Genomic DNA, 19,786 nt, shown 5'->3' on the forward strand with positions numbered 1-19,786 from the left:
TTTTCTTAGAATTTTAAAACTACAAATTCGAGTTATGGCAAACGTATAAACATAGTAATAGATGGTAATACATAGATACGCGCACCCACCTTCAGACTAGACAGTTATATTTTTCGGTTACCGGCCTTAAATTGCAACTTTTCGCACTTGAATATGCCAAAAACTTCACACCCAACATCTGCGTGGAACTGGAATAGTGAGACTGCGGGACAGAGATGGCAAGAGAGCGCCAGAGAGAGACAGACAGAGAGAGAGAGAGAGAGAGAAGGAGAGAGATGAAAACAGAGAGATCCCGAGACCTCTTGAAACTTGGAAGTCACAGAGAAAGGGGGTCGTCCTGGTAACGCCCTCACATTACGCATAAATTTTGCACTTTACAAATTTGCCACGCGCACGTTTGCGGCATTTTGTATAACATTTACACAGCTAGACAGGGACGGTGACAGAGAGCAAGTGGGCGAGATAGAGAGGGGTGGAGGAGGAAAATTAGGAGGGTTCGGGGTAAGTACATATGTAAAACGTGCGCCATTTGTCAGGCAGACAGGCGGCGCAAGGTGACAGTGCTCAAGGGCCTCAGAAAACTATTACTAAGCCTCCTGCTATTAAAGCCAGCTTTAAATACTCTTTTTTAATTAAAAATTTTTCTAACAGAGACTAGTTCTGAAAGTTGAAAATAAGTCTTATTAGATATGTTAAAAGTGAAAAGTAAATAAAACATTTATAAATTTATAAAAAATTAGAAACTAAAAATAATAAAAAGTAATGCAAGTTGAATAATTATAACAATAAAGAAACTCATATTTTATTGTTTTAATAGAAGCAACATAAGCAATACATTCATGAATAATACCACTGGAAATAAAAAAATAATAATAAAATATTTATTATATTTTAATTTAAGCAAATTATTAATATACCCTCTTTTATTATTTAATATTAAGAAAGAACAAAGTCCTTTACAGTGAACAACTTTTCTATATGCCCTTCAAGGCGTAAAAAGCACGAACATATCTCCTATGGGAGCTAGGCCAGAATGCTAGAAGCGCTGAAAACTCCGCACGTTATAACATCACTTATACGGTTTTCTATCTAACCCAAATGCCCCCTTCCCCCTCCCCACACACACATACACATACATACACATACAGTTACATAACAAATTAGAATTGGATCCCACACACACTCACTCGCACCGCTATCAGCCTGGCAACGCGGCGTATGCGTAATGCGTTACCCATGTGCAGATGTTGTTGCTGCTGCCAATGTTTCCCCTTGTACGACGTAGCCTGTGGTGCTTGTAAACTTGTAGTCCTGTCAAAATGTCAAAAATTTTCGAGGATAGTCCTGGCCCCACCTGCCCCGCCAGCCGACAACATCTTGGCACACTCTGAGCGATGAAAACGCGTAAAAAAAAAAGTAAAAACGGTAGCCGAAAGTGTAATTGGGCGTCGCTCGGGTTAATAGAGGTTACGGCATGGGCGCGATATTTTCGACGATGTCCCGCCCCCGCCACTTAGTTTTAATTAGTGGCTTACATTTCATGCAAAAGATATGACGAAATTGGTAACCCAAAATGGAGCAGCCTCAAGTGAGGAGATGCGGAGCGAAGTGTTATAGGTGCTTAGACCTTGCTCAAATTATGTGCCCCAATTTAGAGGACGGTCTTATCTGGCGCTTAAGCTGTATAATTACAATAACACTATCGTGTGAGGAGTGAACTTTAAAATGGTTATGTTTTGTAAACCTGGTATTGTAATTTAAGATGGAAAATTCAGTTTTTCTGTTGCCAAGGGCACACGGATTTTTTGATGAATTTAATGTTATGTGTTATTGTTTGTATATTTCGTAAAATAAATTAAAAATTAATATGGTGTCCATTGCAATTTTGTAATAAAATCCTATCCGATTTCAATGTATGGATCGGATATTTCTTTAGGCAAGTGCAAAATCTATCAGTTACAATGCAATTTTAAACCATTAATAGTTTCTCACCATTTATTTAATTTCCAAAGACTCGGAATATATTTAATGTTCTTTTTTTAAGCCTCTTAGCTTTAACAATGTCCGAATCATCCAGTTTCCCTTCATTCAAAGCTCAATCACAATAGCAATGTTTCCCTTGCTTCGTTTCCTTGTGCTCCTCCACTCGACATATTCCACTTTTTCATATATTTAAAAGGGACACCCACAGCGAACATTGCGGATCCCGCGACTACAACGTGTACATTTGTAATTACATGCAATTTATTAAAGTGTAAATACAACAGAAAAAAAACTTGTTTATTAACAATTATAAAGACAGTAAAAAACTCGACTCAGTGATGACCCGCGAAGCAAAAATAAATAGTTAAAAAGCGGTAAACTAGTTAGATATGCGAGGAAAATAGGCACTTTGAATAAAAACCATTTATATTAAAAATTAATTGCAGAAACTCCAGTTTAAAAATGAAAACATTACATTTACAACTATGCTGGAATTTTAACATTTTTAAAAGGAGGTCTGAGAGAAGTCAATCCAAATTTAAATATATTTAATTTCCTTACTTTTATATTTCACGAGGCCTTATTGGACTAACATTTAATTTATTGAAATACATTTTTAAACTTCTAAGACTTTAACATAAGGCAGGTGCTTTCCATGTTATTTAAGATCCAGATTTTGATGGTCCCGAGCACTCTCGCTGATACCCTTGAAAAGTTGGAAAATGATTCTCAAGGAACCGCAGCTAGAAGCGGCTATTACTTTCTCCTCAACCACCCAGAGCCTCATCCCTTTTAGCAACAGGCATTTAAATTGTCATGGCAAGCAGACTACAAGGACACCCAGAAAGGCTTGTCTCTGGTCCAAGAGGAGGAGTTGGATGGCGGCAGTATCAGGCTCAGGCAGGACGAAGGACGGAGGAGGCGTGCCCGCTTGGCTGTGCTTTTTGTGGGAGCTGGGACAAAAAAAATAAAAATATTACAACCTGACGGAGCACTGGAAAACATATTTACACCTTGTTGCCATATGCTTAATGAGCAAAAAAGGCAAGATAAGGGACAAAAGGTGGGTAGGGAAGGGGCCAGGCCGAGGAATGGGATCCTTCCTGGAGCTGCCTTGCAATTGTAATTTTTGTTAAATTAACACGTTGCCAACTGTTGCCAGACGGAGCAGGGCTGTGTCCCCTCCTCGCTTGTTGCCGGAAGTTGTCAAGTGGCGTCGGCATAAATTCAATTAGCAAAGTGGCGTCGAGTGGCGATGGCTTTAAGTAGCACACCAGAAACAGGTCCAGTTCCAGCTCTGAATCCACATAAATACCCATCTCCAGCTTCAGCTCCAGTTCTTTGTAGCCCAAAGTATTAGCTCTGTGCATGGCCATTCGCATTTCGTTAGCCTTTTTCGACTCACAATCAGCGCAGTGAAGCGCACATCCTGTCAGCCTGAATGATTGTCCGGGGCCGAGTCCCGTTCTTGATTTAAACCGAAACTGAAATGCACACAAATGGATTCCGAACTTGACCTCCTCAGCCCAGGCGCCTTCTATATGGGGTTTATCCAAGCCTGTTTCTATTATATTGTGAGTTTTATTTATACCCAGCAAAAGAAGAGGGTGAAATGTTCACTGGGGGAAAATCTAACAAAAATTCGTTGATTATCTCTTAATTCAAATGTAAAATTTAAGAGATTTTCTATCTAGTTTGGAGTAAACTAAGAATCAACAATAAAAATGGAATGTAATTATATTTAAACTTAAGAACAATCTATCAATTAAAAGTTTTATCTTCAAAGAATAAGCTTACAATATTTAAATTGTAAAGAAAACGGAATCTAATGAATTTAAATTACTTTTATTTATTCCAATTCTTAAATTCCGTGATAAATGTTTTTCCTGTCAGAGTTAGTTTCTTTTTCCATTTTACTGAAGTCAATTTTGGTTTTTCTTGCCGTGATTTGATATATGGGGAAGTGGCCTTCAGTGGGTGGCCTTTGGGTTAGCGGGAACTGGGGGTCGTGGTGATGATGGTTGAGATTGGGGTTCTGGGGCACTAGCCATTTATGCGCGGCCCGTTCGCCTGGCGACAACATCTTTTGATTTGCACCTGCAATTTGCTTGCGGCAACCACTAAAATGTGTCACTAAATGCTCAGCACGCGAAGCAACTCTGCACCCTGAATACGGTTCAAGCCAGCTTCCAAGCAGCCAGCAATCAACCGAACAAAACTCAACAATGCCGCGGGGTCGCCATGGTATAGAGTATTGATGATGGACAAGCTAGGCTAATACAAACACTTTGTTTAGTTAATAATATAATTACATATTATTCAATTTATGTTATTCGGCATAAACTACTTTAAAAAGTGTTTAATAGTCAATTTGAATAAGAATTTTATTCCTAAATTATGTTATGTTGTTTTAATAATATATTATTTTTTCCCTAGAGTAATAAATCAACAAACACTTATAATCATTCCCTTTTTAAGGGTATTTGCTAAACAGCATATTGCAGCAGCTGCTGCTCGGCACTCTTGTACTTCGTAGTTGGTTATGCATTTGTTAAGCTCGCGAAAAGAAACTAGAAATTGCAACTCTCGCTCTCGCTTTCCCCCATCTCTGGGCTTCAGCTTGAGCTCTGGCTTATGACGCTACAGCTACACGCCCAGTAATTGCCCCTGCACTTTGGTTGTAGTTGCTGTTCTTGGCCAACGTTTGCCGCATTCCGCGCGCTCCTCCGCCCCTCCGCCCCCTCAGAAAACTAGCTTGGCCCCATGGAGCCACTAAAAACAACCGCAACACAAAACTATTTTGTTCACGCAATGCGAAAATGCATTGTTGTTGGCGCTCCTGCCGCTGGCATTTGGCGTTACGTATACGCAACGTATGCCGGGGTGCAATTTGCATTTGTATGCACATTGTTGTTAAGTGGGCGGTGAGCGGTGGAATGGGTGTGGACTTTTGTTGGTTTCGCTTGTAATTGCTTTAAACGTCATCATCACAGCCTCTTGCTCTTGCTTCGCAGCTGAATGCATTTATTGGCCTTATTGTTGGACCTGCACTTGCCAGCTTGCCCCTTTGTTTGGCCCGTTGTTGAAGTTTATTAAATTTCGCTTTGATTTAGCAATCAATATTCAATTCAGTTTGGGCATTGTTACAAAATTGTTGTGGAAAGCTTATTAGACAATCTAATGTAATGAATAATCCGTGGCGAGAAATGGGCTTTATTGCCAAGCGAAGGCCGAAAGTTCATTTGAAAATCGTGCAGATCAAGAAGCGCCTAAACAAAGCAACACAAAAGTTTAAAGAGAATCGAGAGAAACTAATCGAGCTGAAATTAAGAAATCGCATTAAGAAATTGGTAATCGAAGAGCTGGAAAACAAAGTGAATCAAATAAAACTCTGGAGAAGGGGGAAACAATTAAAAAATAGAAATTCATCAAAAACAATCCAATAATTCATATTTGAAATCGCATAATACGTATCGCATAATAGGTAAATGTAAGGAAATTTATATAAAATATAAATTCACAAATAAGACATAACCAATATCAATTTTTAAGGAAAATTTGAGAAGCCAAATTAAAGCAACTTTACAACTTTAAGCAAAGCCAAAATCCCTGGAAAGCCAAATCAATTTCCTTTCATTTTTTCCTTTTGCCACTGCACTCTGACTATGAACATTTTCAAATAAACTTTCGTAGGGCAGCCGCCGCCACAAAATCATATTCAAACTGCGCTCAATAAAAATCAAAGCCACTGAAGAATCATCGCATTGGAAACACACAAACGCAATATTCGTCGAAATCCAGGGCAAATGGAAACTTGCACAGCATTAATAAATATTTACAGGCACGTCGCGTCCTCGTCGACGAAATGGCCTACTGGGCAGTTCCAGTCTCGGTCTCAGTTCTGGCAATGAAATCAAATCAAATATGCGCGCTGACGCTTTATATATCGCGCCGAGGCGGCAGCAGGATGGCTCGCTTTGGTGTGCTCACAAGAATTTAAATCATCCGACTTACATGCTACTTACAAGCCAAAGCGCCTATATGTATGCCCCATAAAATGTGAGCAAGACTGAGGGCAAGAGTGGGCAAAAGTGCAAAAGATGAGACGAGACACTGAACAAAAAAGCAGTTTCAGAAGTTATACAGTAGGATGCAAGTATAATGTACTGGTTAGTGTAAAAATTAACCACAATAACCGAAGAAAAGTAAACTTTATGTTACTCATTTAGTTAGTGTAACAAAAAAAAATAATATGAACCAAGAATAGAAAGCTATTTGCTTACTTATTTAAAAATTATTTGTTGCATATATTGGACTAAAGAAAATATAGAAACTAAAAAACAAGCGGCTTTCTATACTTTAAAATTATACTTTATACTTTAAAATTAATAATTACACAAAGACTTCAATAAATTAAAGTTGTGTAAAAAGGAAAAGCAGACAATAAAAATAATGGAAAAATAAACAAAAATAGGTCCTATTCATCTAAAAATGTACATATTAATACACATTAAATGTCTATAAAAGCGCAGAACATCCTTATAGCAAATAATTATTTAAGTATCTATATTTTGCTTTATTTCACCTTTTTTTCAATGCTTTTTTAAGACTTTTTCATTCGCTCAGTGATCGAAAAGTGGAAGAGCTGGAGCTGAAGCTTTAGCTGGAGCTGGAGTGGAGTGGCGAATGGTCTCTGGCGGGCAGTTTTTGGACAACGCAGCAGCCTGAGACTGACACACCGCCCCGGATAGACAGATAGATAGATGGCCGCCCACTTCTCCTCCTTTGGCGGTGTGCAACAAAAACAAGGTTATTATTTCGGGTTCCGGACGGATGGTGGTGGGTCTTCGCTATTGCCATTGCCATCGCCATTGCCCTTTTATGCACACGGAATTTTTATGAGTTAATTTAATTTATAGTTTTATTATTATGTCCAGTGCATAATAATGGGCAATGGTATCGGAGGTACTTCGCCATCTCCTTCGAATAGTCGTTAAGCTAGGCCTTTCATGCACTTTTCAAGTGTGAACCGCCGCCCAAGGGTGGCCATTCTTGGCCATTTTCTAGCTCCGCGTTGTCTTTCGTTTTTGGGGGGCCAGAACAACTTGTAAACAAGTCGGAATGGCGCATAAATTTAATTTAAACGCCAGGATGCCGGAGAGTATGCTACGATTTTTGCACTGTTGATTTATACGCTAATAAAAGCAATTTCACTGAATGCCAAATGAAAGGAGCTTCAGAATCGGAGTAGCTGACAGACAGACCCAAAAGGGGGAGAAATGGAGATGGGTTGGGGATGGAGAAAGTCGGGAGAAAGCCTGGGCCTGCCTTTGACATTGTAGACAAGCGGTTCAAGTGGTTGCTTCCCAGCTTCCCGGCCATTTTGGCGGCCACTCCAAGTTTTATGTACGCAGCAAATTTAATTATTTACTCTGGCTTTTCGACTTGAGTTTTGCGGGCCAAACTAATGGATTGACCGACTCGACTGCTCCCCCGTTAGCTCCTAGCTCTTTTAAAATTATGATTAACTTTGACCTCAGCCAACTGAACTGGCGACCTTAAAGCAGAGCTCTGTTTAAATTCGCTTTGCAGCATTTATTATTATTAATACAATGGCATTGAACAAGTTTGGGACCACCATCGTTACGCTTCGTTATTTTGCCCCCTAATATTGTTTACATTTTAATAACATGAATACTTAACATGCATTTTACATGCGCGATTTCAGTGCCATTTTATTCAATGTACGCCCGGCAATAAAACATTTAAATTACAAATGTATTAATTTTGCAACAATGCAATGCATACCGACGCGCCACAACAAAGCAGCAGCAGCATCACAAAATATCGAAACTAAACTAAACGAACATGCCAGGAGCACACATTTTGACTAATGCTGGATGACTTTCAAATGTTTTAAAGCCGACAAAAAGCACACACATGGCCAAAACAATGTTAAGCCAAAAAGAAAGTAACGAAAAACAGGAGCAAAAAAAAAGATGAGCGAGCCAGATCCTGAATATTTCACCTGATACATGAATAAAGAGAAGCGAAACGCACACTCATGCCGTTGGGTATTAAGCTTTAATGAAGCAATAAATTTAAAATCCGCCTTTTTTATTATGACAAAAAGAGATGCGCACATTGTACCAGAGAGAGAGAGAGAGGTAGAGAAACAGGAGAGAGAGTGAGGGAAAATGACAGATAAAGCCGAGCGAAAGAGAGGACTATCAGTTTGGCGTGTTCGTTAGTATAAATACATAAACCTTTTTAAGCTGTCAAGTGATATGTCAAAATTGATATCCGAGTAATTTAAAATGCATGCAAATATGGCGCATCGACAAAAAACCGAATCGAAATAAGGAGTCGCGGCTAGTTGTTGGCGGCCAGGGAGCAAAGTGCGGCGGCAGGATCCAAACACGTAGGACGCAGGACTCGCAGCCCATTTGCATAAATACGTTTATGTAATGTGAAATGTCAGCGACAGCGTCAAGAACCTCACATGCCCCAAAAATATACACAGGAATGCCACGGAGCTGCCTTCCTCTTTGCAAAAACGCACTCCACTCAACTGAGTCCACTTCTTTTTTTTTTGAGCACTTTTTCAGTTCGAAGTTGGTCTTTATATTGCTTTTTTTTCCTTTGCACCCTGCACTGCATTGAAATTCATAACACATCTGATGCATAAACGCCCCCAAGCTGGCTATGGAAATTTCACGCATTTTATTAACACTGCAGGGGGCATGGCCATGCCTCTCCTGTCACTGACATTGCAAATGAAAACAACAAGGACTAAAAACAATCGAGCAACAGCGGGTGCGAAATGATGGATTTATTAATTATAATTTTTACTTTCATGTCGCAATTTCAAATTATTATCGATTATTTTCCACCCATTCTGCAACGCGGCATATTGTCAACAGATGATATTAATTTTTTTGTCTTATTTAAATTTTGGATTAACACAAACAAAAGCCTTATTATTCGAAGTTGATCTTTCAAGGCCGGAGAGTGTAAGTTTTATTCACAAAAGTAGGTTGGAAAGTCAACAAAGAAATTGTAGATAATAATTAATAATAGATACCAAGAATCATATTTTAGTTCTTTAAAAAAATAAATATAAAAACAAATTATAAGCAACCAAGTTCTCAATATCCTTAATATATATTTAAGGAAATATTGCTATCAAATTATTTGAAGTATGGCTTCAGTTCAAAAACACCTTTCGCTACTTAATCCAAAGATCAGTGGCAAACCCCTTAAAGTCACTGTCTCGCAAAACATTTTCATGTCTTCAGTTCGCACCTCACTTCATTTTCCGCGGCTGCACTTGGCTTCCGTTTCCACATCCGCTGCTGCAACCTCATTTGCTCCTTCATCTTTCAAAGGCTTTGGTGGCCTTATCCAGTTGCCTATGTTCACTCCATCCTTGTCAGTCTGTCTGAAGGCAACATATGGAGGCGCACACACACTCCTCATTGTTGCTGTTGTTCATATTACACTAGTTTGCACACAAACAAATTGTATACAAAGGATAAGACTTTAACCTTCAAATTGTTATGAAATTACTAAAAGTATCCTTAGATAGTAATAACAAATAGATGGAAAAATTCTATAACCAAAACATTGAAAGCAAACAATCACCTAAGATGATTAAACTCTATATTGAAGGTTAAGGCAATACAGATCAATATTTTAAAATTATTTTATTATAATCCAAATCCAATTTCTTATGGGAAAAGGATTTTCGGGTAAGATAGTGTTGTTACTGGCTGCATTTTTGGGGCGCGCGCAAAACGTTGATGCATTACTTTCAACTTAACGCGTTTATTGTGCAATATAACGCGCCACACACCATACGGCACACACACACACTCTGTTGGTAGAGCTCCACTGCCATTGCAAAATGTTGCTTATGAATTATTATGAGCCCCATGCACGCATTTTGCATTTGGCTACATTTTATGGCAGCGAAATTTGTTGGTGCCGTTGTCTGCCATCTATTTGCCAGCTAGCCGAAAACTTTCACAGTTGTTCGGCGGAAAATGCAGGCCGCGGTTGCAAGTTGCAAGTGGCAAGTAGCTGCACGCTGCACGCTGCAACCATGACAAGAGAGCCCCAGTTTTTGGGCCATTTATGAGTGATTTGCCAACTGGTTTTTGTTGGCCACCGCATCGTCGCGCGTCCAATTTGGCCGCTGCGAGCTCCAAACTTATTTCCAAGTGCATAATTCATTGTTTCGCCCACATTATTTTCATGTCATAAGTTGGGCAGCTGTTCGCTCCGTCACTACCCGCTATCTGCCAGCAAATTGGCTACGAGGCATATGGAATTAGTTCTATTTTAGTTGGCAACCGGGACTGTCACTGGCAAATATTCTCAGAAACTTCTCGCGGCTTGCAGTTGAAATATAATTTCGTTGAGCATTTAATTGAATTGTTAAGCATTTACATAAAAATAAAAACTAAAAGCTGCAAGAGTTCACAGAAGACAACTGACATTATACCATTAAAAAAGAGTGCTGTAAGCCAATGACAATGACAGCTGGAGAAAAGGTAAAAAGTTGAGAACAACACAAACTTTTTGTAAACTATTTCCACAGAGCATTAATAGTATGAATGTTATGTGTGCATAACATTAAAAGCAGTCAGTCAGAAAACCATAATAACTTGGATTCTTTAATATTTTATTTTTGAATATTTTTCCAAGTCTTCTAATGGCACATCTTTATATTATTACTACTATTCAAATCTAGTCAACATATGACAGAATTTGTGATTTTTCTGGCATTCCAAATAAACCACTCTCTTTTATGCGGCTCTTAAAAAGAGCACCTTTCCTCGACCCAAGTCAAATATGTATTTTTTTTCGTAGGAAAAGCTCACGCTTAATGCATTTGGCAAATCTAGTTAGTTTCTACCGCTGCGGATGCTGTGGATGCTGCTGGCACTGCTCTCTTGCTCCATTTCCTCGGCACTGGAGTCCCAGGACCAGACGCTGTGCACCTTTAAGCAAATTCAAACTCGATTTGCACTCAAACTAAATGTGTTTACTCTTCACTCGCAGGCAAAAACTATTTACGAGAGGTACACGGCAACCTTGCCGGCGGCTTAGTTATTTACATTTGGCTTGGGAGCAACACCTGGCCACGACCACCTTTTTGCCGCTAAAAACACCCACAGTTCTACCTGGGAATGTAAGCCATTTCGTGCACCTTTCAACGCTGCGAGGCAAAGATGCTTCATCAGCCACTGAACGCGCTCCCACTTTTCCACCCATCGGAGAGCTTCAACTTCTCCCCCCCTCGGACAGCATCAATTGCACCCAAAATAACTGGCAGCCGATTGTTTCTTGTTTCTTAACACACAGAGAAAAATGATCAGGTAGTTTTTAAAAAATCAAAGCACCAATATATGATGAAATTGAGTCTTTTAATAGTATAGAAATAAGTGGATACTTGCATTTAATGTGACTTATGATATTTATTATTGTGGCTGCCACAATCTTACAATGCCATCATCAACATTTTTCGTCTGTGTATAAATCTATCTCCTCTGGGAGAATTTCAATTTTAAATCAACTGAAATATCGTGGCAGACTCGAGAACAACTTTTTCGTACTTCCCTTTGCAGTCTTCAATTAAATCGATTAATTTGGGAAACAAAAAGGCAAAAGGATGGAGAACAAGAGGAAAACTTTGGCATTGCACCGCCCCCGAAAGAAGCCTGAGATAAATGGCAGCCGTTTGGGTCTCTGGTCGTTGATTAGCTGTTCAGTCTGAAGAGAGAAGAAGCCCTGGCGTGGCCGAGAACATTTTAAATGTTGTTCTTCCACAGGAGGAACTGGAGAAGAAGAACTGCAGCAGGAGCTCTGAACATTTTGCCATTGTCCGTCCGCCTGTCACTTTGTTTGTCTTGTGCAAAGTTTGTTTATTTAGTTAAATTGGAAGTTCCAATGCATAGTGAAGGAGTTGTTTAATTGCCATTAAGCTGTGACAAGGCATCTCTGCTCTGATATCAAGACTACCCTGCATCAGAGTGCTCTGATCAAGCAGGTGTAAGAAATGGACATAGGGTAGAGTAAAATACTGATAAATAAATAAATACAAGTTCCGTTGAAAATAATAACAATAAAATAGAAGAAAGCAATAGAAAAGCATTTCGAAGCCTAAATATTTTACCAACTAGTATATTTAATAGTTCAGCTTTAATACAAGTTAATTTTATTCAAAATAATATTACCCTAAAAACTAATATTGTTCATTCCATCCACTTTATAGCCTTTAATGTATATATTCAATTAAATTGCCTATTTGATTTCATTTCATCTCCCCCAATTTCATTGTCAGTTTTTGGCCAAAAATCGAAGTGAAAAACGAGGAAAGGAGGAGGCTGCTGATGGCCAATGTGGATCTCTCTACCGGATTGGTTGCTATTGGCAATCGTTCGTTTATGTTTGTGCCTGGTCAGGCAATAAATATTTTATGCATTGACACTTTTTTGGCACTAAGCCAATAATACGCACACGACAATGACTCATTGTTGTTGCCGTTCTGTTGCCCCGTTGCACTGCAAATAAATTAAATGCAGTGTGGACCTTTGTGTTGCAAGGCCATTGTTGTTGCCGTTGTAACAAATGACACTGTTGCAATTTGTAAAAGCTAATCAGAGATGGAATGGGGCGGCCATCGAGAGGATATGCCCACTATACTGTATAGTATAGTACAGTGCATATACGGAGAGATTCGAGTCTCATGATGGCGCCCATAATCAAAAGCTTTCATGCGCATTACCAATACAATTAGCCGCATTCGTCCTGTGCGCCTCTGACCGTGTCTGTATTTATACTGGGGGCCAAGGGGTTAAGTGGTGGGAAAGTTTTAAGTGGCGCACGCTGCTCGCATTTCGCATTTTCAGATAGGGTCAAATATCCCCAACACACACGCGCTGCAACACTGGAAATGCAGTTAATTTTGCATTTTGTTTGCCACAAATTGTTGTTTCGAACGAGCGCTTCGAAGGGGCGGCCAGATAGCCCCATTTCGACTGTTAATCTGTTGGGGCACTTGCAAATTTATGGCAATTGCTTTGATAAATGCCCCCGAGCAGCGACAAAAATTGTCACAGAGTTAGATGGGGCCATGGAGCGCCAAGTGAAAGCAATATAAATTGACAAATGTGCCGAGGACACGACAGCGGCTTTGCAGGACAACTTGGGCAGGACCTCAAACAGATAGATTACCCCACGCACACAAACACACACATAGAGCCTTTGATTTCTTGGCGAAATTTTTAATTAAAATGAAACACACATTCTGTGGGCCATGCTAAAATGCTTTTACCCTAAGCATTTAATTAAAACGCTCATAATTATAAGATGAAATAGAAAATGAGGAAAGCCCCGACGGGGGGCGGGACTATGTAAAAAGTGAAAACCTTTGACCAAAATACACAAATGAAGCTGCCTGCATTTCAATTTACTTAAATGGCATATATACATCTGCTCAACAAATGCGACCCCCAAAAGCGAACCGAAATAAAATGAAAATTTGTAGCTCATGTGAAAACCCAAAGCAAAAAAAAAAAAATGAAACAAGAGAAACATATAAAAAGGTAAATAGATGGCAACCAAAAAATCATGTAGGCAAGCATAATTTAGCTTCAAGTTCAAGGGATCGTTTGTGAATTTCGGCGAACAAGCACTAATCTCATCTTTATCCCACAAATGAATGAGAAATTGAGTTAGAGCTGGAAAAATATGGGAGGATTACAAGGACTTCAAGATGAGCTACGACATAAATAAGAGAATATTAGTAGTAGTAACTAAGTTTATTTAGAAGTAACTTGAACAGTAGGCAGTATTTTTATCAAGTAAATTGAAGAGTAAATTTAACAATTACACAAGTTTTTGTTTTTAAATTAGAATTAGATATTATATTTCCAGGACATTTTAATGAATATAAAATATAAATTAAATATTATTTTCCATAGATTTAAAACCACTTTTCACTTTGGACTTCTTTTCCATCAACTAACCAATAAGCCCTACCAAATTGAATTGTTATAGCGTGCACACACATCGACGTACAAATACATGCATAGTAGTATATAAAATTTATGAAATAAGACCCATTAAAGCACCTCAGTCGAAATAACAACAAGTATGGGGAGTCCGTACGGACGCATATCCTTCGGACAAGCTTGTTTGTCAGACACATACTGGCCAGGAAAAAGTATGCTAACATAAAAATCAACAAGGAGAAATCAGAGAGAAATATACACATACACAAGTAAACATATGACCAGCACACAGATACAAATCACTTGGCCACACATACCAGACGTGCCACGCCCCCCATCTATAGCATTATACGCCCAAAGTAAAAGGACACTGGAAGAACATACATAAGTCTAGAAAGATTTAAGATTTGTCAAGTGCTTAAATCAAATTAAATTTTAATAATTTTAGTCCAATTCGAATTTTTTATCAAATTTTATAAACTACTGCTAAATATAGATAAAATAAAAAGACTTAGAGAGGCTTATTGCATTTAAAAACTAAATAATAGGGTTAGGATATAATCACAGAAAAGTATGTTATTCTGTAAATAAGAAATTTGAAGAGAACATGGAGCAACTAACCAAGCAGAAAAATCTATTAAAATTGTATTTGTGAATATTATTATTATCAGTTTTATATATACTTCTTCAAATTAAAAAATAACATTACCCCAATATTTATTTTCACAGTGTAGCAGCAACAGCAGCTGAGAAGTGAAAGCAGAAAAGGAAAATCTTTGGGCACACACACTCTCCGGCTCAGAAAATAAAACTAACTTGACCCGAAACTACAATGAACAAATAGCAAGGCCGGAACTCAAGGCAACTCGGACACCCTGGATATCCTTTCGATCCTTTCTGGTTGTGGGTGGTGGAGTGGCTGGATACAAAAAATATATATAAGTAAAGCAAAAGCTAAGAGAAAGCTGAACGGGAGAGGTTGAGTTCATATTTTATGCGCATAGCGGCACATGTTTAAATTAACATAAAGCGAAATTGAGCTGCTGCCAGGGCGGTGCCCAAAAGTTGACATTAGGCGCACATCCACACTCACACCCATATACAGAGCGACCTTCACCACCCACCAGATGGACTCAAAAATTCCACACAAAAGTTGAATTTTATATGTCAAATTCGGGCTAGGGTATAACGCAAGTAAAGGGGATACAAAAAAAAAAGAAAATGGAAAAGGATTTTTGCGCGGCCTTTTTACATATATCTCCGCTCGGGTCAGGCACATAACTGTGCATGGCATAATAATGATGCCCCACTCAACCGCAGAGTGGCTGGAATGGGAAAGGGAATGGGTGGGTCGGTAGGCGGTGGTCAGAAGCCGGAGGCGTGGCACCTATGAAACACGATGCCAACTGTCTGGTCAGTCAGACATCGACTGGAATCGCTCAAATAAAGTGGAAAGTCGATAAATGTGAAATCAAGGCGTGCGACAAAGCCAACGGAAATCCGATTCGAAATGCATTTTCCGAAGCAAAAGCACAAACTTTTCCGAGAATTACTGATAATAAGCGGCCTTAATCATAATAAAAAGGTTACAATTTAATCGAAAATGCATTAATTTATTAGTCATTTTACTGCAGAAATTAAAATATATTAATAATAGTAATGAAAACACACAGTAAGTCAAATTAAATCTTTAATCTAGGTAAATAAAATGCAAAAGATATAAAAGCATAATAAAGCGCTCAAAAATAGTATAAAGTGTAAATCCTTAAATTTTTTCTTTAACAAAAAAATTATATTATTCAATATCTAGTGTTATAACAACCATTATCTTCTCGCACATTTGCCAGTCCAATGTCAATCTATAAAATTTTCATTATGCAAACGCCTCCAACACTCCACGTTCTTTGACCAATCTAATACCACTTGGCTCGTGATTTATTCACTGGGTCAATCATCGCTATGCTCGCATCCGATTCCGGAGACCAAAGGAGGTTTATCTGTGCGCAATGCCATAGACAGATGATGCGGCCAACGTCTTATTACATTGCCAACCGCCAGGCATCATTTGAAAATAGCCAAACGCAAATACTCGCACATGACCTAGGCCGGAATCAGACTTTGGCTATATACATTTATATATGTATATATAAGTTTGTGTATCGCTTGTGGAATTTCTTTTTTGATTAGAAGCGCTTCAATGGTACTCAACTGAATGTTCCAACACTGAACAAGTTTCCTTATTCAAATAAACAAACTCTATTTGTATTTTGAGTTGTGTTAAGTTGAAATTTTAGAACATTAAATTTCATAAATATTTGCATTATTTAATATTCTTTACAATTAAATAAATTTCCCATATTATTATAATTATTTAATGATTGATAGAAGATCATTGGTATTTCAGTTGTTATGTTTTTTTCCAGTGAATCATCCTTGACTTGAGTTTTGTGGGTTTGGACAATTTCCTGGTCAAAACGAAAAAAGGGACAGCCCATAAATTTATGTGCCGCCCTTCTGGCCTCAATAATGAGTAAAAATTTTCGATAATTCGGGGTTTCTTGGCCGCTTTGGTGTCCCTTTTTTTGGCTGCGCTTCGCTGGACACGACTCATTTGTAATTCACTTTCACTGCCTATTTATTTCCAATTTATTATGGATCGTTTGAGTGGGAGAGAGACCGTCAAGGAGAAACGGAATGAAATGTCGGCTCATTGGATTATCGAGCCGACTTTGATTTTGGGCCTGGGGAGCTAAAACCCTGCAGTGGGTGTGGGGATCCAAAGGGGAGAGACTTCTAAAAAATCCCATAAATGTTAATTGCATTGTTGGCTTCATTCTCTGCCATCAGCAGCAGTAGCCGGATAAGGGGACTGACAATTATGTGTCCCCACACACACACACAGGAACAAAGAATTTTTCGGCCAGGACATCAAATTCATTAGAAACGCTTCGCACCGAAAATGGAAAAGGAGATTCTTGGCAGCCCTCAGACTGCCGATGCTGCTTGTGTTCCTGCATGCAAAACGATGTTTTAATATGAAATTAGTTGAGTCCTTTGCTTTTTGGCTCCGGTGCGTGCAGCAGTCTCTGCCAAGCTGGCAAAGCTGGCAAGCTGGAGTACTGGACAGGACTCAGCACTTGGCAAAAGTAAAACAAATACAAATTGCTTGCCATGTACTTATTTGGTCAACAAGTGACAGGACATTCCCTCACACACACACATACTGTCAGGGAAAACGTATAGCCCACATTAACACAACATTGCGACTGTTGACTTACGCAACAAGAAACAGTTACGGCCAACTGCCAAAGTAGGAGGAACAGTGTTAGCCGCAAAGCAGGAATACCGAATAGCAGAACCCTGAGACGGAAGTAGTTAGCATTTAAGCCTGGGTAACGACAGTCGTGGTCCATTCAAGATGGAGAGCCAGCCTGTTGGCCAGAACAATTAAGACAAAGTGTAAATGCTTGTTCCATTGACTTTTTACTTGGAAATGCGTTAACTTGGCTAGAGTCTGAGTGTTTAGGGATAGGAAGTAGACAAGTCGATAAAAATATTGCTCTATTTTCAGATTTATTTACCAAACCTTATTCTGCCTAATCGTAATGTTTTAGGTCAAGACACACGTGCCTAAAATTAATAATCAAATTCCTTTTCGATCTTCTGTTTTATATATAGCAATTAAAATTAGGGTACACTTCATTTTATCTACCAACATTTTCGAAGCTTAATAAAAATACATTGAGCTCCACCACGACCTAGTAATTTGTTCAGCTCTTTCTCCTGCCAATTTGGAGTTTATTTCGCCGTAGCACTCTAATAGACTTGGCGTCCACAATTTCTCTCGCTCCTTTCAGCACTGCCGCATTCTTCCCCCTTTTTGATTTGACATGCGGCAGGCTGCCTGAACTTTTTCAACTGTCAATTAAAAGCGAAACTAATTAAACTTTGCAACACTGGCACAGACGAGACGCGTAATTAATCGACACATATACCAGCCGCAAAAAACGCCCACGAAACGCTCCGACTACAGGAGAACGTAGCAATGAAAGAGAGGCCAGGGAGTGAAGGGAAGGCAATGCTAATGCAACAAACGCTTAAAGTTTAATTAAACTTTGATATAAACACAGAGTCATGGACGCCAATGACGATGACGACAATTATTAATCAATTTGGTGATTTAGTTAAGCAAAAAAGGATTTAAGCGAGAGCAACAAGAGCAACGAACAACAAAAAACTTCCGTGTGCAAACAAAATTATGTCCGCTTTTGCTTTTGTTAACTCCAACAGGCAGGAGAACCACCAACGAGAAGGTCACGAGGAAGAAAGCACATTGTCATCATTGAGAAACGCCCGGCAGTAATGACAAAAGAAAAAAATATATATGACTGGAAACATAGAAAGTATGGATTGAAACTACCGATACCCTGGCACCACGAATTTGTAATAATAGTTGTTATTTGTAATTAATAGAAAGTGATGATATAATTTAAATTTTGAAAATGTTTTATAGGTTAACATAATGTTAATATGAAAAATACCTTGAAAACTACAAAGTATTTTCCCTGCCTGATGGTCTAAAAGTAAGATGGACAAACCCAAGCAAGGGTATAAAAAGGCGGTAGTAAAAACAATATGGCGTCACTTCCGGTTGCGTATTAGCAACATGGCGGCACAAGGGGAACAATGCATTGTCATGAAGCGTGCCTCAGCTTAGCGGGTGTCATTGTGGTTGCTTGCGGCCCGTTTGTCCCATTGTCTGGGCGTCATCATCATTAGCAGTGGGACGGGCTCCAGGCTTTGATCAATATACACCTTGGCCTGAAGTCGGGCGGGAAATCATTTTAAATTTGCCGACGCCCGTAGGCGCAGACCTGAGACATCAAATTAGATTAATGACTGGGGCGGGCACTGCAAAGTGGGGTAACCTACGGCCAGGGCCAGGACTACAACTCCAACCCCGGCCTCGACCGGGAGCAAAACCAATCCTAGGTGAACTGAGCTGAGCACTCATTATGCGCCGCACGAGTTCGATTTGATGCTCATTTACTTGTTTGTCTGCCCATGATTTTTCTTTCAGCCGGGATTCCCTTTTTTCTTTATTTTCCCCACCCGCCGTTGTCTCTGACCCGCTGTGACTTCGTCTCTCCACCTCGCTCACCCCTCTCTCTCTCCCTCTTCCGTCGTTCGGCTCACCGCAATAATTGGAAAAGTTTTCATTTGAGCGCCATCAACGACAGCGGCAACAGCAGCAGCAACAACAAGAACAATGGGGCGTGTTACTACAACAAGAAAATTGCGGTTCCACCAACAAACATCAACAGTGGCAGTAGCAGTGGCATCAGCAGCAACACCAACATCAACACCAACAACAAAAACACCAACAAGACGAGCAAAAAGTCATCAAAAGGCTACTAAAGGTTGACGCAGGCAATGGCCAGTGTCCCCGATCTCCATTATCCCATCCCATTTCTCAATCCCATACCCATCATCATCACTTTGGCACTTGAAGAATATTCTAAAATAGTTGTTAATATTCAATCTTTATGTTTATATTAAGTAAGATAAATCCATCTGCTGTTAAGAACAACTACCCCACATTTTAAATATTTCGAAAGTAAAAGAATCTGGTGATAACTATATGTTAATATTAATATTTTCGTACTGTGTACGCCCATCTTCAGCCAGGCATCCTCATTCTGTCCAGCAACTTTTTGCGGCCATCGCACGCTCTCATAGATTTGGCACGCAACGGACCACGAAAACGAAACGAAAACACTTTG

At 39.3% G+C, this 19,786-nt stretch overlaps 1 protein-coding gene and 1 long non-coding RNA gene across 2 annotated transcripts; both read left to right on the top strand.

Moving 5' to 3' along the window:
- The first annotated feature begins 5,073 nt into the window (after positions 1–5,073).
- LOC110187959 (uncharacterized) lies at positions 5,074–6,419 on the top strand. Its single transcript, XM_020957477.2, has one exon. The coding sequence runs from the start codon at positions 5,169–5,171 to the stop codon at positions 5,427–5,429; it is 261 nt and encodes an 86-aa protein (XP_020813136.2). The 5' UTR covers positions 5,074–5,168; the 3' UTR covers positions 5,430–6,419.
- A 2,365-nt stretch (positions 6,420–8,784) lies between these two features.
- Positions 8,785–15,765, top strand: LOC147642998 (uncharacterized). Its single transcript, XR_015272691.1, has 2 exons — positions 8,785–8,996; positions 14,733–15,765. It is a non-coding gene; the product is annotated as an uncharacterized LOC147642998 (long non-coding RNA).
- The last annotated feature ends 4,021 nt before the right edge of the window (positions 15,766–19,786 follow it).

The sequence above is a fragment of the Drosophila serrata genome, unplaced genomic scaffold (genome assembly GCF_035046125.1).
Source record: "Drosophila serrata isolate PLE 108 unplaced genomic scaffold, ASM3504612v1 contig_306, whole genome shotgun sequence".
Classification (NCBI taxonomy): domain Eukaryota; kingdom Metazoa; phylum Arthropoda; class Insecta; order Diptera; family Drosophilidae; genus Drosophila; species Drosophila serrata.